Source organism: Schistocerca nitens, chromosome 9 (assembly GCF_023898315.1).
Source record: "Schistocerca nitens isolate TAMUIC-IGC-003100 chromosome 9, iqSchNite1.1, whole genome shotgun sequence".
In the NCBI taxonomy this organism is placed as follows: Eukaryota; Metazoa; Arthropoda; class Insecta; order Orthoptera; family Acrididae; genus Schistocerca; species Schistocerca nitens.
The window spans coordinates 20,580,802-20,605,871 of record NC_064622.1 but is presented as its reverse complement, the minus strand read 5'-3'; the positions used below and the strand labels follow the sequence as shown (position 1 = coordinate 20,605,871).

General features: G+C 40.0%; 1 protein-coding gene across 1 annotated transcript in view; it reads right to left on the bottom strand.

The window, feature by feature from the left end:
- LOC126203236 (midasin-like) overlaps positions 1-25,070 on the bottom strand; it is a 236,520-nt gene that overhangs the window by 108,571 nt on the left and 102,879 nt on the right. The window contains exons 17-19 of the mRNA XM_049937482.1: positions 13,917-14,131; positions 8,855-9,186; positions 93-263 (exon numbers count right to left, since the gene is read on the bottom strand). Coding sequence (XP_049793439.1) covers positions 93-263; positions 8,855-9,186; positions 13,917-14,131 — 718 coding nt within the window. The remainder of the gene's footprint in view (positions 1-92; positions 264-8,854; positions 9,187-13,916; positions 14,132-25,070) is intronic.

Below are 25,070 nucleotides of genomic sequence, written 5' to 3'. Positions count from 1 at the left end.
CACCAGTATTTTCTGTTCCAAATAAAAGTTTAGTTCTACCTATAAACTGAAATTTTACTTACAATAATCACCGGACAAAGATAATTACATACCTCCGTCTTGTTATCTTCATCTGCTCTCTCAAAAAGTTCATTCATTACTGAAGCAAGTGTACCAAGCAGCATACCATATTCACTTCTCTCGGCAAGTTGGTGGCTGCGTCGCCGACATTTCATAAACAGTGATTCCAGGTGTGGAAGGACATCACCCATTGTGAAGAGATTCTATAAAGAATGAAAGAAAAACAGTAGGTCATATTTACCGATTTTCTCATATACACCTACTTTGGGCTATTACTGGATATGAAGAAAGAGATTCAGAGGTATTTTTTTTTAGATAGCTATTTTGCTTTCTGTTTGAAAGTTTGCAAAATAACACAATATTCTGAATGTAATTCCATTAAAACTGTCAAATATGCATAAAAGAAAATACAAAATGGTTCAAATGGCTCTAAGAACTATGGGACTTAACATCTGAGGTCACCAGTCGCGTATAACTTAGAACTACTTAAACCTAACTAACCTAAGGACATCACACACATCCACGCCCGGGGCAGGATTCGAACCTGCGACCGTAGCGGCAGTGCGGTCCCGGACTGAAGCGCCTAGAACCGCTCGGCCACAGTGGCCAGCTAAAGAAAATACACCATCTGACAGAGTGAATAACATACTTAAACAACATGAAAATAAAGGGCACAGCACAAAACATATGAGGGGAAAGGCAAAGTTTAAATTACCTCCTAAAAAAGTATGTTTCTTTTTTTTTAAAGATCTGTTTTCTGTTCTGGTACACAATGAAATCCGCCCTGTACAGTACTGTAGCATGTGACCAGAGGTGGTCAGACAAAACACCGCAGCACACATTTGTGGTTCCTGCAGATTCCCGAGCAGTCTCTTGCTGTATGTAGTGTCTCTTTCTTCCAATTGCTATCAATTAAGATTTTTCATCACATCTGTTACCTTCCTGACAGTCAAATAAGCCTGTGGCCATTAACAACATCATCCTTTATAGACAATCAGTGTCCCTGTTAGTCTGACGAGATGTAGGTCGAGGCACTCGAGCCGTACTTGAGTATCGGCCATTAGACGTATTTTGCAGATGAGCTGGAGTCCCCAGTCTCCTACTAATGAATCGCACACAGCCAGCTATCTGCATTACTTGCAGCTGGGACTCTGTGCTTGCTCCACATCACAGTCCTACTCCCATCTCATTCTTTTTCCTGTCCTTACCCCCAGGCCTCACAGGGTCAGCACGTTAGCCCGGATCGGCCAGTGTTAGTGGTAGAGAGTGACCGATGCACTTCCTGACGACACCCCCCTTCACTGTGGACAGAATTTGTGTACCCCATCTACTTGGACCGAGTGTTATCCAGTGTGAATGTTTCCAAATGTTTGCTAGTTGTGTAACTGAAGTGGGACCTGCATATTAGCCCAGCATTCACCCAACTGCATGTGAACACACACACACACACACACACACACACACAAAAGCCAGGCTGACCGGCACACTGGGTCCTGTCATTAATCCCCCAGGCGGATTCGATCCAGGGCCAGTGCGCCTGCCCGAATTCCGGAAGCAGCGTGCTAACGCGTGTGGCTGTCCAGGAATGTCCGTCGCTCTACTCACTGTTATTCCCATATGTAGGGTGCCCCGACAGGAATGATCGATATACGGGATACGACACGAACACTTATTTAATGCAAAAAGATTCGTAAGGCAATATGCCCTATTCTGGATGGTATCAGTGATAGAACACATTTCACGTACATTTGTTTTCGGGCTAGTGGCTTGCAAGTGTGCGTCTTACTCACTGAACCTCTTGGTCATTTTATTCTAGCCCAACATACCTTACTGCTTCTTTGCTTAGCATTTCTGTCTGCCATTAAACTAGCCCATTAAACACACACTTGTACACAGTATGTTGAGAGTGAAATAGTGTGAGGGACTGATAGTGTGTCCGAGTGTTGAATCAGTTAACTGTGATTGTACCTGTTCCGGCTAAAATGCCACATATCCACACTAATGAAGAATATGCAGATATTGTGTATGTTTATGGTTCAAACACCTTGTCCAGGCAAGGTCCAAAACCCCATATCCTCATTTCTGCACGAAATCAAGGCCTTCAATCTCCTTCCACTTCATCTGGTCCCCTTTAGACAAATGTGTCACCTTCCTGGACATTGTCCTCCACCTTTCTGACAGCTCCATCAATACTTCTGTTCACAAGCCCACTACTCATCAATTTGCATTTTGAATGCTGTCAACCCTTCCACACCAAAAGGACTGCTGTATAGTCTGGCCTGACAAAAATTATCTTGCCCAGTATGCTGAAAGTCTCACCAATGGCTCCAAAAGACAAGTGCCATACCACAAATCTAGTCTGCAGACAGATTTTCAATGCCATATCCTCATGGACGATAAATTGTTTAGACAAGAAGAGACTAGAAGCTTTTGAAATGTGGTGCTACAGGAGAATGCTGAAGATTAGATGGGTAGATCACATAACTAATGAGGAGGTATTTAATAGGATTGGGGAGAAGAGGAGTTTGTGGCACAACTTGACTAGAAGAAGGGATCGATTGGTAGGGCATATTCTGAGGCATCAAGGGATCACCAATTTAATATTGGAAGGCAGCGTGGAGGGTAAAAATCGTAGAGGGAGACCAAGAGATGAATACACCAAGCAGATTCAGAAGGATGTAGGTTGTACTAGGTACTGGGAGATGAAGAAGCTTGCACAGGATAGAGTAGCATGGAGAGCTGCATCAAACCAGTCTCAGGACTGAAGACCACAACAACAAAAACAACAACAACAACCTCACACGTCCTCAACCCTCCCACCATCCCAAAAACCAGTTTCAAAGAAACACCCTCTCATCAAACAATATCATCTTGGACAAGAACAACTGAACCATATACTTCGCCCGGGCTTGACTATCTATCATCCTACCTGCAAATGTTGACGCACTACCCTGAATCCTTTTCACATCTCCTAAAGTAAAATCAAACCAGTCTCAGGACTGAAGACCACAACAACAACAAAGTAAAATTTGCTGTCCACCTAATCTACGCAGTATTCTGGTACAACCCTATGCCGTAACCACACCCAATCCCGTACTCTATTCCTATGGACAGCCAGACGGTGGACCTGTCCAATTCACCCACTCAAAACATTCTTCTCCAGTCCCGTTACAGCTTTATCCTACCCCATCAGAGGCATGGCAATATGTGGAAGCAGCTATGTGGTATACCAGCTCTGCTGCAATTTCTGCATAGAGTTTGTGTGTGTATAACCACCAACCAGCTGGCCACCTGAATGAATGGCCACTGCCAGAATAGCAGAGTTTACCACCAAGTTGTGGATGTGGACTGTGCAGTTGATCACAACATGTTAGAGAACAATAAATGCTTCACAATCCGTGCCACCTGCATCCTAACTCCACCTGTGCTGCACCCACACCCTCTTCACCACAGACTCTCCCCCTCCTGTTTTGTCATCCCTTCTCAATCCACTCCTCATCATCATCATTGTGTTCTGCACAAACTCACCGTGTCGATATCAGTGTTTCGAATTCGTATCCCGAGCACCCTGCGATGAAGCGAGCTGGGTTAATTTTACTTCCCCTCTTGTTTTGCTATCTGCCTCCTTAAATTTGTTTTTTCACTAATTAGCATTAACATACATGAACATAATCTGAATTTTCATAAAAGAGAAAGGTTGGCCCTCAATTTTCAACAATATAACACCAGATCTAATTTTAAGCTTAGTTTTATGTATGTATTTGATTTTCTAATTTATTTTGACTATTCCTAATTAATACTTTCACTATAGGGTGAAATCAGTAATTGTTTCCTAACTTAAATTCTATTGTCGACATACAAACAAATATAAATTCTGTAATAACTGTAAACATTTGGAAGATGAAATGCTAGTATTCTCCGAGTACCTATTTGGCCGGAAACATGTTAGCAAAACCAACCCTTCATTAATTCCAAAGTAATTAAAAGTTTTGTCAAAAGTAGTATTTGCATTACTATATATGTAAATTTCATGATTTAAACAAATAATTCGTCCTAAATCTTGCAGCAGAAGAAACTGTTAAAAAGACACAATTTTTTGATGTATTCAGTTAATTGAATGAAGTAAGTTTTAATTGCAATTTCTGTAAATTTAACTTTAAACAATATGTAGTTTCAGTACCTATTATTGTGATAATATATAAGAGCCCAATATTTTGTCCTGAGACAGTCAGTCCACGTCTGAGTTTCAGACGAGAAACCTGTGTTAGTTAGAACAAAAACAATGCATCCGTACAATAAGTGTTAAACGATTAGGCTGTGTGTTAAAGCAAACTGACAGTGTCTGCTCCATACATACCCTTCTATTCTTCAAGAACTGTGAGCTCTGCGGTTAAGTTTTTACTGCTTATAGATGTTCAACGGTAAACTATTGTAGCAATATGTGGATGGTTCACCTGCTAACTATTAATGAGGCTTAGAACAATACTGCACTGGCCATATATAACTGTGTATTATTAGGGGGTTGTGAAAAGTGAAAGTAAAAGACTGGTGTATGTGTGTGTGTGGCGGCAGGGGGGGGGGGGGGGGTCTACATACTAGCTCAAAAAAGGTTTTGTCCAAACAATGGGAAAGTTTTCAGTCTCTTATTATGTGCCTGCCAATGACTCATGCCTCTGCTCTTCAGTAAATTATTAACTTTATTCCTAAATTATTTACAATCTTACAAATATGCATGTTCTAAAATTTCTAAAAATAAAATTTACAGGTAACAGAAACGGAGATTAATGGGAACTGAGTAAAAGAAAGTCCTTATGCAGCTTTCCCAGGTACCCGAATGGACAACAATCTGATGTGGTGCCAGTACTTGGTTAAGTTAACCAAACAGTTCAGTGCTGCCTGCTTTGCTGTGAAAATCCATCTCGCTGACTTAACCTGCAGAGGAGAATGCTGTAATATTTTACATAATTTCATTTAGCAATGTTCTTTTGGAAAAGTGCAGCTTATGTCGAAAAGGCACTTGTTTGACAGACATGCAGTACGAATATTGTGTAAAGTCGATAACCAAACATATTGAAGAAGCTGCCTCATGGACCTCAGGATTCTTGCACTTACATGCCAAAACATTTACACTTTAATGTTATCTGTGGTTCAGAATAAAGAGGGAATTCAGAATGAACTGTGAAATTCACAGCCACAATCCCAGTAGCAAAAAACAAAACTTTTCACGTATACTATGCAGTCCCGTGTAGGGTTTGGAGAGGAGTGCTATACACTCATGCAAAGACTTATGTTGCCATCAGGCATCAAATTTGTTATCCTCAATTATTCACATCTAAAGTAAAAGGATACCCACAATTTATGAAGATATTTGGACTTGGATACATAAATTATGGTTAACAATAAAGAAAATATCTAATAGGTTATTAACCTGTCTGGGATAATGATGCCCGATGGTATCTCAGAAAGAGCAGCGGCCTTGATTTTTTTTAACTAAGATATATAGCAATGAAGTAATCTAGGATCATTTCCAATAATTATCAATGCAAGTACATCAGAACTAGTTTTAAATGGTTGTGTTACTTGATACAGAAGTAGCTTGCAGTAAGTAGCTGCTTTTGCCAGTTGATGTAAAATTTGAATCATTCCACATCACTAGAGGCTTTCCTTCACTATGGAATTTATCGACTATTATGCGTTAATGAATGCATATGACTTAATGATTTTGAAAATTAGCACTGCAGCTTGAAGCTGACTTGATTAACCTGACTAACCACAGTCTGGTTGTCAATTTATTTATTTTTAATTTTTTAAGTACTGATCAATCTGCAAGAAACAAAGTGAGCCCAACTGTAGAGGTTTTTGACGATATTTTCAAAATATACCAAACAAAATTTACAAAAGTAATATTCTTTGAAACAAAGATAAGTGATTTTTGTAAATAATTTAAGGAGAAGAGGAAAAAAAATCGCGAGAGAGCAAGAAAGGATGGACAGCATGAGGTACAGGATGGAAAAGGCCAAATGATGTGGCCCGCCTTTTCTTCCTTTCCTGTATAAAATGGCAGTTCATGACACAATCTAGGGAGAACAGATTTGAGAAATGTAATGCAAAGCAATCAAGTGCTGTCTGCCATGTTTCTGCATTGTATTTCTCAACTCACAGTAGAACTTTTTCCCAGTACGTTTTTCTTGGGTATGTAAAGAGATGTCAAAGGAGTAGCTCCATGGGAGGTCCTGCAAACCAATAATGCCATTATCTATTTTCACAACACACAAAACTGTAAGTAGGTAAGACACTGAAGTAGTTGCATCAATACCCAAGTAATTGCACGCTCTGTGCGTGCCTTCCCACATTATGTGTGCGTCATAAATAAAATGGCTTTGATTCGGAATCACCCAATCTACGAAATATCTTGGTCCCTCCTTGAAACTCCTTTCAAAATAGGTCACACTCCTGAGAAGACACAGGTGCAAGACCCAACCTATGCACACACCCAGCACATCCTATTTGTGTCATGTCATATCCTGTGCCCTCTGGATACTCATCCCCTTCCCCCCCTTGGAGCTAGCAGTCTTCTTGGCATCAATAGCTGCTAGCCCTCATCCCTGTCCCTGTCCCACCCCCACACCCACACCCACCCCCACCCCCTCCCACCCCTGTCCCTGTGCGCCCTACCTCTTTTGTTCCACACTCATACACTCTTCTTCTTCCTCTGTAATATACCCCCTTCACAGTAAAACTCTCACCCTAGTCGAGATGAAATGTGTATAGAATGTAGCCAACTGAGACAGTGTGCATGAATGACTGGTGTGTGTGTGTGTGTGTGTGTGTGTGCGCGCGCGCACACACACACACACACACACTTGTGTATTCTGTCAGCTCTGAAGCATATTAGGTCCCTAAGTTTAGCAACTTTCCTGTCTTATCTATGTGCATATCGACCATTCAAGGCCTTTATTCCTTCCATTACTTATATTCCACCAAACATTTTCCACTACCTCGTGCACACACAGCATTGACATTAAAAACTGAAACAAACAGTACCGATATTCCACAACAGTGTGGACCATCATTACTGTGTATTTCTGTTTTTAATACATCTATTTTCCTCCAAGTACTGATGCATACCTGCCAACCTACAAAAACCAAAAATCAGGAGATTCAGTTTTAAAAATCAGGAGAAATCAGGAGATATGAAAGATCAAAAAGCTGTGGCTCATTTTTGTATACACCTAAGGCAACTGAAAGGTTTTCCTTTAAGGCGCCACAAAGCTATATAATGGCTAAAAAAACATATAGAAACATTAGAAATACCCAAAATGTTGATTCCGTAACCCTTATTTGTAGTTTCGCCCAGCTAACTGCTGTTAGGTTGGGATGTTTTTTGGCATTAGAAAAAAAAAGTATGATTGCCGTAAAACAGCATCCACCATACTGTTTTGTGACACACATGAAAACTGTAAAAATAGTCCCGCCAACTGGTTCTGTGGTGTATGCTGAAGTCTTAACACAACCACTTCTTTTTTTATTTTTCAGGGGCAGCATCTACTTTCTCCTCGTACGATTTCACATGTTATATCTCTGAATGTTCGAAGTTAGCTAGTATTACACATTTTCAGGGAAACTATGCCATTACAGAAATTCGTAAAATTCTCATATTTTACTCTAGCTATGTAGCCTATTAGTATTCAGTATTAGCGAGAAACATTGGAACAATCATGAGAACATGTAAAATACCTTCAAATTGTCTCAGTGCTTTTTTGTTCCCACATGTTTGGAAACATCACTTTTTCCACCACGTGATACACAAATATCACATCGGCAAACGGTGAAAAAAGCGAACAACGGGCCTTTCCTCGACTCGATAATGCACGGAAACTGTTCTGAAAATTGTTTTAAGAAGACAGAGTTATATTTTTTGGCCATGTTTAAAAACAAAGCCCCAAATCAAAACACTACGACAATATGCATCAACACACGTCCAAGCAGAACACTGTGCACTACCGAGGTTACTACATGTGCACTACGGGACACGGGTACATCTTCGACAAAATGCACGGGAAAGAGGAAGAATAACTAGCAATATATAAATCGCGCGTGACTTCTTGATTTCTATAAGCTTCGATACGTATCGATTAAGGTCGACTAATATGCAACAAATTCTGGCAACTGGCGGAAAAAAGAAAATCTGAAATGGCGGGTTTTCAAAACAAATATCATAAGTTTGACGATAACTAGTAAAAATTGGGACAAATACTGGAATAATCGGGAGGTGGGAGAAAAAGTGGAAAATCGGGAGTCTCCCGCCTAAATCGGGAGAGTTGGCAGGTATGATGATGGAATAATCTACACTCTATACATCATTCATTTTCTTGTTATCCTTTTATACTAATCATTTACTAAACTGACAGAGGCAGCCACTGACTCTTCACATGTAGCCTGCTCCAAAGTTGCCAACTGCCAGGAGAAGACATGAAACATCTGATGTAGGGCCCGAGAGATCAAGTTGGCAATGTATGCTCTGTTTCCCTTCCTGGTCAAAGCATCATACAATCACCTTCCTTGTTGCTTAGCATTATAACACCATATAACAAAAAAAGCTTTACATACTTTAAGAAAGGACATGGTGTCTTTTTTGTTGTTTTTTAAGATACTTCTTTCTAAAGCATTTCGATATATTTATTCCAAAGAAACATAAAATCTGTGACAGTGGGACTGAATTGTTAATGAACTTGAAGTACATACAAAGGCCAACAAAACTGTAATAAAAGAAGTAATTAAATACTGGACTTACTCGCCAAGCCAAAGGCATGATGAAGGCAGCAGCAGTAACTATGGGGAATCTAACAAAAATTGTCCCTCCAGTTTTAACTCCTACACCAGGAACAAGAGCGGGTTCAGCCAACACTTTCTCAAATTCTCGAATACGCTTATGGACAGTGCGGTGGCTCTTAGCGACTGCTTCCCGTACTGCCCAGTAACTTGTGTCCTTCCAGTGGGAAATCTTTACAAAATCACGTAATTCTCTTTCTATAGGGTTTCTCAGACGTGCGAGACGCTCTGCTATAGGTACTTTTAGCTGCGAAAACCTCTTGTGTAAGTTCCACAGCAAACACAACATCACTTCTGAAAAGACAATAAACAACATCAACATCAATTATACATGAAAACAAGTTGATATACACTACTACATTGCTGATTAATGAAATGTACACAAGGTGTTTCACAATTATAGGTACAAATGAAAGGGCCTAACAGGCTACAATCTGTTTCAAAAAGAAAAAAATCTATCACTATGTAATATTTGTTTTTTTGTTCAACTCAACCATGAAAAGAACATTGTACTAACAACAAAATGCATCTTGAATCAATATAAAAAAGAAAAATCAGTTGAATATCTTAAATCAAAATAAAAATCATAATCACATGTGGATATAAAATGGCTCAAAACTAATTTTTTGCTAGTAATCGAAGTATCTTGCCACTGGGGGTGAATGTAATCTATCGTGCAATTGTACGATTTAAAATCTATTTAAAATATTTATAAGTGCATACTTGGCGTGGCAGCGATATCTTTGTCTTGAGCGGCTGCCATCCAGAGAAGCTATATTACTTATCAATGTAGGGATTACACGCTGCTTATGGCACCCACTCCCTGATTGATTGCTTACTATAAAACAAATTTTAATGTGGCTTAACAGCCCTCTATCTCACACTCATTCATTCTCACCCTCACATAATCAATGATTGCTCATTTTGTTCAAGTACAATGTGCTTTATGATTCAATAAAAGAATATTATCTTACATGCGTGTTCTAATTGAGTATTCAGAATTGAACCTTCACTTATAATTAGAAAATGAACTTCAGACCATCCTATGTGATGTATAAAATTGGTTAAAGAGCTTTCATTTCTATTTGAATTTAAATTTAAGGTGTGTTTATCATTTTAATTTTGTATGGTGCGCTTTTTCAATAAACAAATGTGGTTATATGATTGCTTCAATGACATGAGTTAGAATTTGCATTTCTGAAGTCAGACAGCCCAGTTTGTCAGTATTGCTAGAAGAATTAACATTTTTAAACACTACTAGCACAAGACAGCATGCATGAGGTAAGTCTGCAAGTGACGCGTCAATTAAAATGTGATAAACTGCCCTCATTTGATGTTATCATAATTCTGGATACCTAAGTACCAGCAAATAGCAGTTGACAACAAGTGTATTGGCTGTGGCTCAACAATACCATAGCCTTCCAGGTTCCCCAATATGAATCTTTTTTTTTTATGATGATGAAGCTTTGGTGTATTCCAGCCCTGTCGATAGTCTCAATAAACTCACTGTGGACGGTTGTCTATGCATTCGGAACACACCTTGGATTTTTAAATGTATAATGGACATCGATGGAAAGCTGTGAAGCCTGCCTTCACATTAAATGTGACCATGTGGAGAATGTGTTGTAATGTGTTTATCCTGAAGTAAGCGTCAGCAGTCTGGAACCTCGGGGACTTTGTCACATGGTGTTCATATTCTCAGTCATAATATGTCATGTCAGGAAGACAGCCGATGTCCAGACGTATGTTTATTGGGATTATTTTTTCGTTTCACCATCCTGTACTCCCCTCGTTCACCTGTTCCTATAATAGCCAAATGTCCTGTATATTTAAAGGTTATGCTGCCTATCTGTCAGTCACTTGTCTGCACGAAGTTATTTATCATGATATGAAAGCAGTGAATCACTTGGGTCCAGGCTCAGATGTGCCTTGAAAAACTACCTTTTAGGATTCAGATTTGGATCTCTTGTTTTCATAAATACAGTTTTACTGCTGAATCACTGAAGAACATCCCATGACTGACAATTGTGTTTTGATTGGTAAATTAAAAAAATAAAAAACAAAAATGAAAGGTGGAAAGTAAGATACACAACCCTACTCAAAGGATATTTCTCATTAGGGATTATTGAAAATCTATGTAAGACAGTCATAACAAATAATTAGAACATTAAGAAATTGTCCTCAAACCATCAAGAAAATCTTAACTCAAGTACAAAAAACATTAAGGGTTCATATCACACTCCCTCCCTATCTTTTCCTCACGCAAGGAATAGAAGTGGAGTGGTAATCTCACATAAGAAAGCTAAGAAAAGTATATCTATAACTATAAACCTATTTCATTGGTAAAATATTGTTACAAATCTAGGAAGGCAATTTACATTAGAACTGTGTCCCACCTTCATAAAAAGATACATAACACATCAGAGTTTGGATATCAAACAGGCTGCTCACTTGGGAATGCCATTTACATTTGCCCATGAAACATTTAAAGAGTTTCATAATAAAACAGTCCTTGTTGGTTCTTTTGACTTACCTAACTTATTTGACAGTAAACAATTACAAAATTTTTAGACATAAATTTTCATGGAAATAATGGTTTTATAAATTTCTGGGTCACATTGTATTTAACAAAAATAATTTTGAAAGTTGTGTTAAATAATTCAACATAGTTTGTTACAAATAGATCTATTTTCTTTACAGCATGTAGATAATTATTTCTCTTGGATAGTTTTCAGTGTGCTCAAGGTAAGTATTTTTGACAGTAATAGATTAAATGTAACTACTAGACCTGAGGATGATGCAGATTTGTTCAGGTTAGTACAGTTTCTGTCAAATTTATTGTATTTCAATTAGCACATGTAAGCACACATCAGTTCATGCACGACTGTGCACACTGCCAATATGTACCAAAAAGCCAAGCGGAAAAAGGCAGTTTCTCAGGGGGATTACATCTCAGGTCTGACAGTGATAAGAGGTCAAGTGTTTTGGACAGCCCTTGGCCTAGCAACCATTTGTATACATATCGAAAGAATGGTCATTCTGTAGCTATACTATAGTATAGGGTCAAAATTTAAACATTACAGATTTCCTCTAGCAAAGGCAAATTCAGCAAATCAGCTGATTCTCTTAATTCAGGTGTGGTCTAAGGTGGGCCTTAGGCAGCTTATAAAAGCACCATTGCTTATGGGCAGTAACCGAGAAAACCTTGAAAACCATGATTTTTGGGTTCCAAAAGTACCAGTTGTGGGGGCTGCCACCTCTATAATTTCTGTTCATGGGAAATCATAGAAATTTTTGGCATATATTTTTACGATGATGTTCTTGGTGGAGATTGAAAAAAGATATTTTGATTTCATTATCCATTACTGAGATCGAGAGGTTTCAAAGTTACCATACTTATGCACATAATATCATGTCTGTTGCCATTTTTTCATCAGTAAAACTCTATATAATGGGCACTGCACACTTTTGATCTGGAAATCATTCGACAGCACCCTCTAGTAGTGTAAGCACCTCAGGGAAGAATATTTTGTCACAAGAAATTCTTTATACTTGCAAATCAAACACCGTACTTTTTGGGATACTGTAGGTTTAGTCTGAAAATGTTGTGCATTTTATGTATAGTAGTGTAAAGTGAACTTGCATTGGATGGGAGATGAATTTGAGTAAACCATATATCAGGCGTACTTATCTGTTGTGTGTATGTGTCAAGACATGCAAATGTGTTGGAAGTATATAGATAAAATATTAAAACTTTAATGACCTACTGAATTCACTTTATATATGCAGCATATTCTGCTGTAATAGGGAAGAGAAGAGAACCAGATGAAATAATGCTCTTCTCAAATAACAGAAGAGGTGACTCTCATAAAGAAAAGTGGGGAACCAGCTACCTCAACTCTAATTCTGCATTACTCACCAAAAAAAATTGCATATTCACATTTTCTGTGCTGAAAGAGTGTGGCAGAGAGACAGTGATGGTGGAAGAGAGAGGAGGCGGTGGCAGTAGGAGACAAAGAGAAAGAAAGCAATGGTGGTGAGAGGCAGAAAGTGGCAGTGGCAGTGAGAGAGAGAGAGAGAGAGAGAGAGAGAGAGAGAGAGAGAGATGGGTGAAGAGAATACCAGTGTTAGCCAAAGAGAGAGGAGATAGTGATAGGGAGAGATAGTGGCAGTAAAAGACAATGAGAGTTGGATGGGGATAGCAGCAGTGGGAGAAAAAAGAGGAGACAGTGGAAATGAAAAAGAGAATGAATGGAGAACATAAAATAGGCATGGGTTGGGGGGGGGGGGGGTTATGGACATGGCCCCCTCCCCTCCTTCACCCCTTCTCACAAGGCCGGCAAACTATTAACACGAAAAATTTGTTCACTTTCACACACTCCCTACAGCCATGTGTAAAAGTTTCCCAGTCTAGAGGTCAAAAAGCTGAGCAAACCTTCCCCAAGGGCATGTGTGAAGAGGAGATGTGTGGTCAAGAGAAAGAAAGCAGACTGCAAGCAAAAAAGAAGCAGTCAGTGGCAATGGCAGAGAAACAGAATGGGACAAAGGCAATGGCAGTAGGACAGAGAGACACCAAAAGTGGTAAGAGAGAAAGGGATGTGGGAGAGACAGACACGAGATCGTGCTAATCAGAGAAAAAGAAGACAGTGGGGGACAGACACGTATAGATGGTAGCAGTGAGATGGAGACACTGAGTATGAAGGCTTAAGGGGAAAAGGACGACGCAAATACATTCGTGTGTCAAAATTTTTGGTGAGGAAGGTGGAATGAGGATTAAGGCTGCTGGTTCCCCCTTTTCTGTCAGAGGGCAGTATTTGATTTATTTGTGCTCTGAGAGGAGCATTTTTCAGCTGGAAGAAACTATATTTCAGTAAAGTAGCACATGCTTGTAAAGAAATACTACAAAACCAGTTCCTGGTTTTCTGTTCTCTGTTTTGGAAACATTAACTCGTTCTCCTACACAATCCACAAAATATGAAGAATGAATGTATAGAAGCAGGACAGAATTTTCCATACTATCCTACCTTGCCTTTCTGAAGTTTCCATATGCAGCACGTGACAGTGGAAGTTGAAAAGCATCTCAAGTCTGGTTTCAAAGTCTCCAAGTGTTCCATTTTCTATAAATGCTTTCAACGTTCCTTCCAATTCAGCGATAGAAGTTTTCTCTCCTTCATCAGAGACAAAGGACTCAATTACTGAAAAGAGGTAAAACCACCATTTTGTGGCTTTAGTTTCCGCCCTGCAATCAGAAAAAGAAACAAATATAAATTATGAGTAAATTAGAAGATGATGATTCTTGCAAAGGGAAAAAGTTCAGTACATATATGGATGATGATTACTCTAAAAAATAAGTAATAACAATTCACACACAGTCACAGAAAGAAACAGGTGTAAAGCTGAATGTTACACACACAAATATATAGGCAGGCTAGATATCATCAATGCATAATCAAATAGGGGTAGTACAAGAATAGATGTAATAATTAACAAAGAATATAACTAACAAACAAACAAAAAAGAAATGTGAGTTGGGCAGCATAGTGAATGGATTATCATAGCAAAAGATATATTTGTATCCTAGTTCTGTAGATTATGAGGAGTTTGAAAGAATTTATAATGAGGTAAATTAAATTATTTAAACAGTTAAGAGAGACAAAGCCTTAACTGTGACAGGGAATTGGATTTTGATAGTAGGAAAAGAAAGATAAGGAAAAATAGTACGAGAACACATGGAATGGGGGTGGGGGGGGTGGGGGGGGGGGGGGTGGAGAATGAATGAAAGGGAAGTCAGCTGTCAGCTGATAGAATTATGCAGAGAGCAGGATTTAATTCTCTCTCTCTCTCTCTCTCTCTCTCTCTCTCTCTCACACACACACACACACACACACACACACAAAAAAAAAAAAAAAATTTACAGTTTGAAAAAATGCTGATTGGGAACTGTTTGACTGAAATACTGAAATGTTTGCTCATGCAAAAACTGTATGGCTGTATTTAAACTTTTAACAAATGATTTTTGTCTTGAAAAGCAGCAGCATTTTCCCATGGGTGAACCAATGTCATCTCTGATTTAAGGTATTTCTCAACATTCTTTGTCTTTTCCCATTCAATTCAATGATTACTGATTGCAGAATATTAATCTCTACCTTTCATGAGCATTCATAGCTGTGTGATCCATGCTCAACAGTGCTACAGGTAGAAATGACAAGGTGCAGAGTAGAAGTAACTAAAGTTACATAACTCTACTCAAGCATTAGGGGTTCGGCACAGTCGAAAAAAGTGACAATTTTTTTTCCGATTGCTATAGCGCAGAGTGCAGACACTATACAGTGGCAGCCGACCATGAGTATAAACAAACCAGAATTCTGAGCATGCAAGGGGAGAGGAGCAGTGCAGGAAAACGAGCCCTGCCCATCCCTCTCACAGTCAGCGGCCCACATCCACATTCTGCAAAAGCAGAACTGACACACTATTGTCGCAAGGATCACTCTAATGGTGTTGTAAGCATCATAATCGAAATCCGTTATGGACTAGGATTAGACACATCACTCACTTCAAAATAAGAAAGGTAAACAACGAGCAATGCACAACACAAAACATCCAGGAATAGCTACCGTGCAACTGCTTGTTGTGATTTGAAGAATACTGTTAACAAGGTATTTCACACCTGACCTCTAGAGGTTTTCAATGCAACCATCATTTCAAACATCTACCACCTAATTTGGCACATTAAAAGTGTCCACACTATACCAACTTTTGAACTTTAGCTAATAAATAAATGTATTCATTTCTTTGTTATAAAATGGTAGATCCCACAGCTGAATATTAAGCTGCATTATATGGCATGTATCTTAAATAAATCATTCAACCACTCACAGTTATGGCACCAGAGCATAGGGCACACTTGGAGGTCATTTCATTTGTGCACTTTTTATTTTGCAGACATGTTTTGATGCACATAATTTTTCCAAATTGGGCTTTGCCAAACGATGTACAATGTCACAAACGGAAAACTGGTTACATTTTCGATATTAATATGCCAAAAGTAAAGCTATCCAAACTATCTCTGATAAAATAGTTCCTCAGTATAAAATTTGCCATGAAATAGCATCTATTTGGTAAGTCTGTGTTTTTGCATTTTGAGGCAGAATTCACATTATTTTGCATCTATTGCAAAATCCAGATTTTTCCAATTTCTAATCTTTGCTAAGACGTGGTTTAGCAGTAGTGAAAGAATTTTGTATACATGGAAGAGACCAATCAATTTAACATCTGTAGACAACATCCCCAACCAAACATTAGATGTCTTGGATAAGCATTTGACAGCACTGTTTAGTCATGTGCTTGGACATGTGAATAACTTTACAGCTCACATAACCAAGATGTCATCAGTAGTACATGAACTCTTTCAATGCTGCGACATTCCCTATTCTTTACAGTACACTATAAATGAATAACTCAACATGTTACAGACTCAGAGTGTTATGCAAGCAACTGTTATCAAGTCAGTGGACAACGCTGAGGGAAGTAATAAAAAAATGCCGCCCCCCCCCCCCCCCACACACACTGCATGCAGTGCATTTACAATAGCCACAAATATTCAGGCAGTAATAATCATAACCCATAATGTGCATGTAAGAGCTGTTATACAAGCTGACAGTCAGTACCTTTTAAATGAGTCAGTGGATGGATACCTACAATTGACGATGCAGAACACGTCAACTCCTTGTAACGAACACACATTCTGAGCTGTATTTGTCCTTGATCAATCAACATCAAGGGATTTTCAACCACGAATTCAGTTTTATTATCTGACCTATGTCAAAAACTGTGATATTTTATGCGTACAAGAAACCCAATATCTTATGAACGACTGCTGACAAAGAATTGATGGCATAAGATTAGTTATGGAGACACCGCACTCTAAGTATGGAATTGCAATATTCTGCAAACCAAGCCTTGTGATAAAATCTGCTTATCTAAAAGATGATGAGGACTTCAAAAATCCTAGCTATGGGATTCGAAAAGTGCACTGCAACTTCTGTCTACAATCCCCCTACTGCTAACCAGAAAACAGAGTCATTATCAGTGACTACAACAGCCACCACACTGATTGGGGATATAGTGCAGGTAACAATGATGAACTTTTAAGTTGAGCTGTGGGACAGAGTGGCAGTAACTCAAGCTCACCTGTGATCTAAAGCAACCAAAGACAAGACATTCTACTGCTGTAAATGAGAGAAGAGTTACATCCCTGATCCCCTTCTTGTCAGTTGTACACCAGGCAAATAATAAAGAAGCAGGTTCTCCAAGCAATACCCTCCGCACAACACAGACCAGTTATGTGTTCCACCCACAAAGTTTTACAACCTCAAGTCACATGCCTTCAATACAAATTCAACTTTAAAAACACTAAGAGGGACATCTTCAGCAAAATGGTTGAAGATAAAGTGTTGGAAATAGATTCAAATCCAAAGAACTATGATGCACTTATCAAACTCCTACTTAAAGCAGCATGTCAGCAGAACAAATTCATCGCAAAAGGCTGCAGAACCAGGTACGTATCATGGTTACAAGATGGTAATATGCAGCTATATGATGATTATTGTTGCAGCTTTGTGGAAGACCCTTTCTCCAACATAACGAGGGAGTTAGGTGACACACTAATGCAGTCGTAGGTTTCCCTTACAGAGCTGAGTGGTGCAAGCTGAAGACAGATCTAGACTTTACACAAAACTGCAAGAAGTCTCGGTCCGCAATAAAGACATTTTCCGACAGCACTCACAAACCTGTACGATTTAGCAACGTCACGTCAAATGAAATCACCCGTCAACGTCTACTTAATGGGAAGTGCAGCAGGTAGCATCTGAAAACTACTGATAAGGTAACACACAATATAAAATAAGAAACCGATGGTATCAGTCCCCCATCACAAAAGAAGACATCACTAATGGTATCCGAGCTCTGAAAAATGGGGCAGACATGTATATGTAGGATTGTTAAAACACCTTGGCAGAAGGGGTACCGACTGGCTCCACCAGACGTTCAATGACTGCCTGGAAATGTTCAACAATTAGAAACTCTGAAGGTAAGCCCATGTTATCGCTCTGATCAAGCCCGGAAAATCATCAGACGACCTGAAAAATTTTCGCTAATATCTTTACTCTGTCATCTGACCAAGCTATCTGAACAAATTCATCTAGCCTGCCTCACTCCACTCATAGAACATAAGCTCTTTGCAGAACAAGCCAGTTTCTGACCTGGGTGGTCTTGCACAGGCCAGGTATTGAATCTTACCCAGCATACTGAGGATAGCTTTGAGAAGGGTACTGACACCAGTGTTGCCTTTGTCGACCTGAGTGTGGCCTACGACATGGAAAACATCAGAAAACTTCTCCTAAAGGTGTAGAACACAACCAAAGACAAACAGCTTTAAGAAGAACACTGCAGAACAGCGGAGCAACAGAAAAGGTCTTCCCCAAGGAAGCATTCTTACTCCCACACTATTTAACGTGTACACCAATGACCAACCACATAACAAGGCTTGCACCTCATTTATTTATGCAGACAATGTGGCCACCTCTGCCCAATGTAAGACATTGAAGACACTGAAAACATTTTATGTCTGCTCGTCATGATCTGGGAAAGTGTTACGAGGTCAACAGCCTGAAGCCAAATTCAAGCAAAATAGTAGTCAGCATTTTTCATCTCAGTAACAAATATGCTAAAATAGCAGTCAGCATTTTTCATCCCAGTAACAAATATGCTACCTGCAGGTTAAACATCTCATAGCTGGTAACTCCTCTCACTCACATCTCTACCCCTAAATACCAAAGGGTTATTCTTGATAGGAGTCTGGCATTTGAGGAACATTGCGACACGTCCAACTGAAGGTTGCAGCATGAAATAATATCTTAAAGAAAACTAAAAATGCACACGTTGTGATGCAAGCCTACAAGTACTTTGACTTCAGCTCTAGCCTTATGCTGCCCGGCAGGAGAATATGCTTCCCCAGTGTGGCATCAATCCTGCCACTTGGAACACGTTGGTATTGCTCTTTGCCAAACTTGCCACCAGGTGACACAATGCTCGACACCAGCCCCAACTGAGAAGATCCAGGTTCTGGTCAGAATAGCTCCAGCCGATATTGGGCAGATAGTAATTGCGAAATCCGAGAGGAGCAAAGTCAACAATGATGACAGACACACACATCATGGGCACGAAGCTGTTGCTATACATCTTTGCAGTAGGAAAAGTTTCATCTCAAGTACATACCCCTTAGTGAAGTCAAAGGCGGAAGAGAGACCTCAGCACTGGCAGGAAAGAGCTAAAAGTGATTGAATACTTCCAAAAGAGGATCTGCCCCCCATGAAACAGACTGTTGTGGCCAGCACGGAAATCACTTAATTGCCTTCACATAGGATCTGGCCGAACTATAAGTTTCTTGTTCAAATGGGTACCGTGCGATAACCCAGATGTGTCCTGTGCATGCGGTGTTGAACAGACAATGATCCATTTCCTTCACTGCCCTGTTTACACCATCTCCTCGTGACACAAGAGGATCTGCTATCAGGAAACACAAAAGCAATGCACCTTGCTGAGGCACTACACTTCATTTAAATGGTGTCACTGACATGTTAAGAGGAGGAGGAAGAAGAAGAAGAAGAAGAAGAAGAAGAAGTTGCACAAATACAAGAGCCTAACATTTGGTGTAGTTGGGTGCTCCAGCTACTTTCCAGCAATAACGGAAACAGCTGACAAGTCATTCCTGCATGACAAGTCAAACAGTAAAATACACTGAGGTGACAAAAGTAATGGGACACCTTCTAATATCATGTAGGATCTCCTTTCGCTTGGCGTAGTGTTTGCAACTGGATGTGATACAGATTCAAATGCAGAAACATTGAGCCATGTTGCCTCTACAGCTGTCCGCAATTGCGAAAGTATTGCCAGTGCAGGATTTTGTGCTTGAACTGACATCTGAACTATGTCCCACAAATGTTCAATGATATTAATGTTGGGTGATTAGGGTGGCCAAATTATTCACTCGAATTACCTAGAATGTTATTCAAACCAATTGCGAACAACTGTGACCCAGTGACATGGCGCATCATCGTTTGGGAAATGAAGTCCAAGAATGGCTGCAAATAGTCTCCATGTAGCTGAACATAACCATTTCCAGTCAACAACCGGTTCAGTTGGACCACAGGACCCAGTCCATTCCATGTAAACACAGCTGACACAATTATCGGGTCACCAATAGCTTGCACAGTGCCCTGTTGACTACTTGGGTCTCTGGCTTTGTGGAGTCTGCTGCACTCAAATCCTGCCACAAGCTCTAACCAACTGAAATCGAGACTCTGCTGATCGTGCCACAGTTTTCCACTCATCTAGGGTCGATCCGATATGATCGCGAACCCAGGAGAGGTGTTACAGGCAAAATCATACTGTTAGCAAGGGCACTCACATCAGTCATCTGTTGCTGTAGACCATTAAACCGGTATTACACTATCAAATTTCTTTGTCCAATATCTTTGTCAAAGAAATTTGATGGTGTGATAGGGAACTTCGTCAAATGTTGTCAAATATTTAATCAAATCTAGGGCCTCACAGTAGATTTGATCAAAGAAGTCGCTTGTCATCTGTTCACTGCAATGTACATGTTACCACGTGGAGCACTAGCATCGTTGCAACGTTCTGTCACCTGTAATTTTTTTATAAACGTTACCAGTAAATTACAATTGGTGTGTACCGATAACTACAAAATTAATAGAGATGTATGAAGCTGACGAGGCACTTTACAACGTGAGGCACCCTGAATACAAAAATAGATTAAGAAGACTGGAGACCTGACCTAACCGAACGCTCTCCTGTAGCAAGGAATCAAAGTGTTACAGTGAGCCTGTCTTCTGCAGATGTAGCAGTTCTTAAGTGAGTATTGTGCTTTGTGATATGAGGATACACTTCACTGAGCACATACAGAAATGTAAGCTCATCCATTCTTAAGTAACTTATGTACGACTTGATGTCCTCCACTATAAGCTCACATAACAAGTTTTGTCGAATGCTTTTATCGTGTCGTCGTAAAACCCACGGCTTCGCCCAGGTACGTTTCCTTTTTTTCCCCGTTTCTCTTCCGCATGTGCACGCAGTGCAATTGTGGTACATGCAACTGCTGCTGTTAATAACAAGTTGTTGTTGTCAGCTATCTTGAACTTTGACGAAAAATATGATGACAGTGTAATTCCCCTTTTTAGTGCCACATCAAAGATCTTTGTCACAAATATTAGACGAATATTTGATCACATCTTTGATCAAATCTTTGACAAAGAAATTTGATAGTGTAATACCGGCCTTAATGCCAAATTTCGACACAACACACTAACAGATACATTTGTCTTACGTCTCACATTTATTTCTGTGGTTATTTCATGCAGTGTTGCTTGTCTGTTAGCACTGACAACTCTACAAAACCACCGCTGCTCTCGGTTAAGTGAAGACTGTCAGCCACTGTGTTGTCCATGGTGAGAGGATGTGCCTGAAATTTGGTATTCTAGGCATATTCTTGATACTGTGGATCCTGAAACACTGAAATCCCTACTCGTTTCCAAAATGGAATGTCCCATGCATCTGGTTCCAACTAATATTCCACATTCAAAGTCTGTTAATTGGCATCACGCAGCCATTACCACGTCGGAAACCTTTCATATACATCACCTGAGTACAGGCGACAGTTCAGTCAATGCACTGCCCTTTTACACCTCGTGTACGCGATACCACCACCATCTATGTATGTGCATATTACTATCCCATGACTTTAGTCATCTCAGTGTAATTCAGTGTGCACAACACCATTTGTAGCAACTGATAATTCAATTTGTTCATTATTGGCATTTGTGCCTTCACTGCTTTTCGTATGGATATTTGGGTTAAGAAATCCTCCTTCATCGAGTTCTCTAACACAGTGCATTTCAAAGCCTATGGCTTCATCATCAGGTACATTTTAGTACAGTCCCATGTTCATTAATTCAGCATGTTGTATATTAAATTTTGTAAACTATTTTCATCTGTACCACAATTCACTAACCAAATAATGTACATTGATGTAAGTGTATAATCAGTGAATTACAGTGGAGTACAAGTGTACCCATGACAAAATGTACATTATGTGACTATTGAATTGTGATATGGATGATAATAGTTTACAAAATTTAATGATGAAACAAACAGAGCTAAAGACCATTTGACTCCCAGTAAAATGCACCTCATGATCAAGCCACAGGCTTCAAATACACTGAAGACTCAAATATTCAATTGATTACATGTCACGTTCCAGCTGACTGCATCGTTTAAGAAAGGAGTTCCACTCCACAGGCCGCCAGAATGTGAACAGGCCAAAGGCAGTGGCACACAGGCTGTGGCACTCAGTGTGTAATGTGCTGACTTGATCTCCACCATGCCACTGAATACTCTGAAACCACCACAGTCCCACTCCTCACCTTTTGTTCCTCCTCACACACTCTACCTGACACGACCTCTCAGCACAGTATCACTACAGAGCCTACAAACTGTAGTCAGCAATGCAGGTGTGTGCCTGTTAGGATTTATTTGATATCTTGCGACATTCTCAGTCTAGTTTGTATGTCGATCAATAACTCAATGCCTCAACTAGTGGTGAATTATTAATTTTACTTATTCCACTTCTTATACTTCACTGACAACTTTTCATCAACACAAATAAAATAAAATAAGTACATGTAAAACGAATATAAAACAACAAAAATATGAGAATGGTGTTGAAATAAAAACCAAAACTACTAAGTTAAAATAACAATGATGACCAAGAAATTCTATTCTTCTTTCCTCGTACAATGGTAATGAGTCCAGCAACAAGAATGGGATATAAATTAAAATACCAGTAATAACCCAAACACCCAAGGATGATAGATGTTACAAAAAGGTTTGGTTATCATGTCAAACAATTGAAACTCCAGGCAAAAATATCAATAACGTAGGAAAAGACAGATTGCTACTTACCGTAAAGGAGACATGTCGAGTTGCAGACAGTCACAATTAAAAGACACTTACATAAAGCTTTCCACCACAGCCTTCACCAGTAACAGAGAGAGAGAGAGAGAGAGAGAGAGAGAGAGAGAGAGAGAGACCCACACACAAGTACACCTCATGCACACACAACTGCCAATGCCGCATCTCGGGCCAGAATGCAACTATCAAGTGGGATGCAAGCAGCAATCTGAAAGGGGCAGCGAAGGGAAAGGGATGGTGTGGTCTACTTTGCTCTTGGTCACAGTTTGGCAGTGGGTGTTCATTCTGCTGGATGGTAGTCATATCAATATAAAAAGCTGTGCAATGACTGCAGCAGAACTGGTAAATGACATGGCTGCTTTCACAGGTGGCCCAGCTCCTGATGAGGTAGGATAAACCTGTGACAGGACTGATAGGAAGTGCTGGGTGGGTTGATAGAGCAGGTTTTGCACCTGGGTCTTCCACGGAGATATGATCCTTGTGGCAAGGAGTTGAGATTGGGACTGGCATAAGGATGGACTAGGATGTTGTGGAGGTTGGAAGGGCAATGGAACACCAATTTAGGAGGTGTGGGAAATATCTCAGGTAGAATGTCCCTCACTTCACGGCATGATGATAGGTAATCAAAGCCCTGGTGAATGAAGCGGTTCAGTTGTTCCAGTCTCAGGTGGTTCTGGGTGATGAAGGGGACACTCGTTTGTGGCTGGTTCTTGAGGATGGTGGGAGGACTAGGGATGTGAGGGGAAATGACACGGGAGATCTGTTTGCGGACTAGGTCTGGGGGATATTGACTTTCTGTGAAGGCCTTTGTGAGACCCTCAGCATAGTGAGCAAGGGAGTTTTCATTGCTGCAGATATGATATCACTGGGTGGCCAGCCTGTACGGGAGGGATTTTTTGGTGTAAAAGGAATGGCAGCTGTCGGAAAGCAGGTACTGTTGTTGGTGGTCTGCACGTTTAATGAGGTCAGAGGTGCAGATGGAGCCAACAGAGAGGAGGAAGTCAACGTCCAGGAAGGTGGCATGCTGCGTTGAGGAGGACCACAAGAAGTGGTTGGGAGAGAAGGTGTTGAGGTTGTGAAGAAACGAAGATAGGGTGTCTTTGCCCTGAGTCCAGATCATGAAGTTATCATCAATGAACCTGAAACAGACTAGGGGTTTGGTGTTGTGGGAGGCTAGGAAGGTCTCCACCAGATGGCCCATAAAAAGCTTGGCACAGGATGGTGCCATGCGGGTACCCGTGGCTGTGCCGCAGATTTGTTTACGTATCTCCCCTTCAAATGAGAAGTAGTTGTGGGTTAGGATAAAGTTAGTAATGTGTATGAGGAATGAAGTAGTGGGTTTGAAGTCTGAAGGACATTGGGAAAGATAGTGTTCAATGTCAGTAAGACCATGGGCATGACTGATGTCGGTATATAGGGAGGTGGGGTCAGGAGGTAAGTGGGTGGGGGATGGTGGCGAGTTGGTAAAGGAAGTGGGTGGTGCCTTTGATGTGGGAGGCTAGATTACAAGTAGCTGGTTGGTTGGTTAATCAGTCAGTCAGTCAGTCACTTTCATGTTCCATGGATCATTTTGCATGGTAAATTGTCATGTTGTGGAACAAGTCATTTTACATTAATATTGCAAATTAATTTGTACATCTACTTGTAATCTAAACATCACCATATAATCCCCCCCTCCCCCCCAAAAAATGAAAACAAGATATACATATTGAGTTAACAATTCCTACCCACCACCTTTTACACATTACAAACATAGAAATTCTTCTATGGAATAGAAGGAGTTGTCAAGGAGTAACTTTTTCAATTTATTTTGAAGTTTTATCTTTCTATCTGTTAGACACTTTACATCACTGGATAAGTGGTCAAAATTTTTTTGTTGGAGCACTGTCCATCCCTTTCTGTGCTAAAGACAACCTTAAAGCTGAGTAATGAATGTCATTTTTTCTTCTAGTATTGTAATTATGTACCTCATTGTTCCTTTTGAACTGTAGTGGATTATTTACAAGAAACTTCATGAGGGAATAAATATACTGTGGAGCAGTAGTCAGAACGCCCAACTCCTTAAACAGATGTCTACACGATGATAGCAGGTGAGCACCACATATTATTCTTACAGCACATTTTTGGGCAAT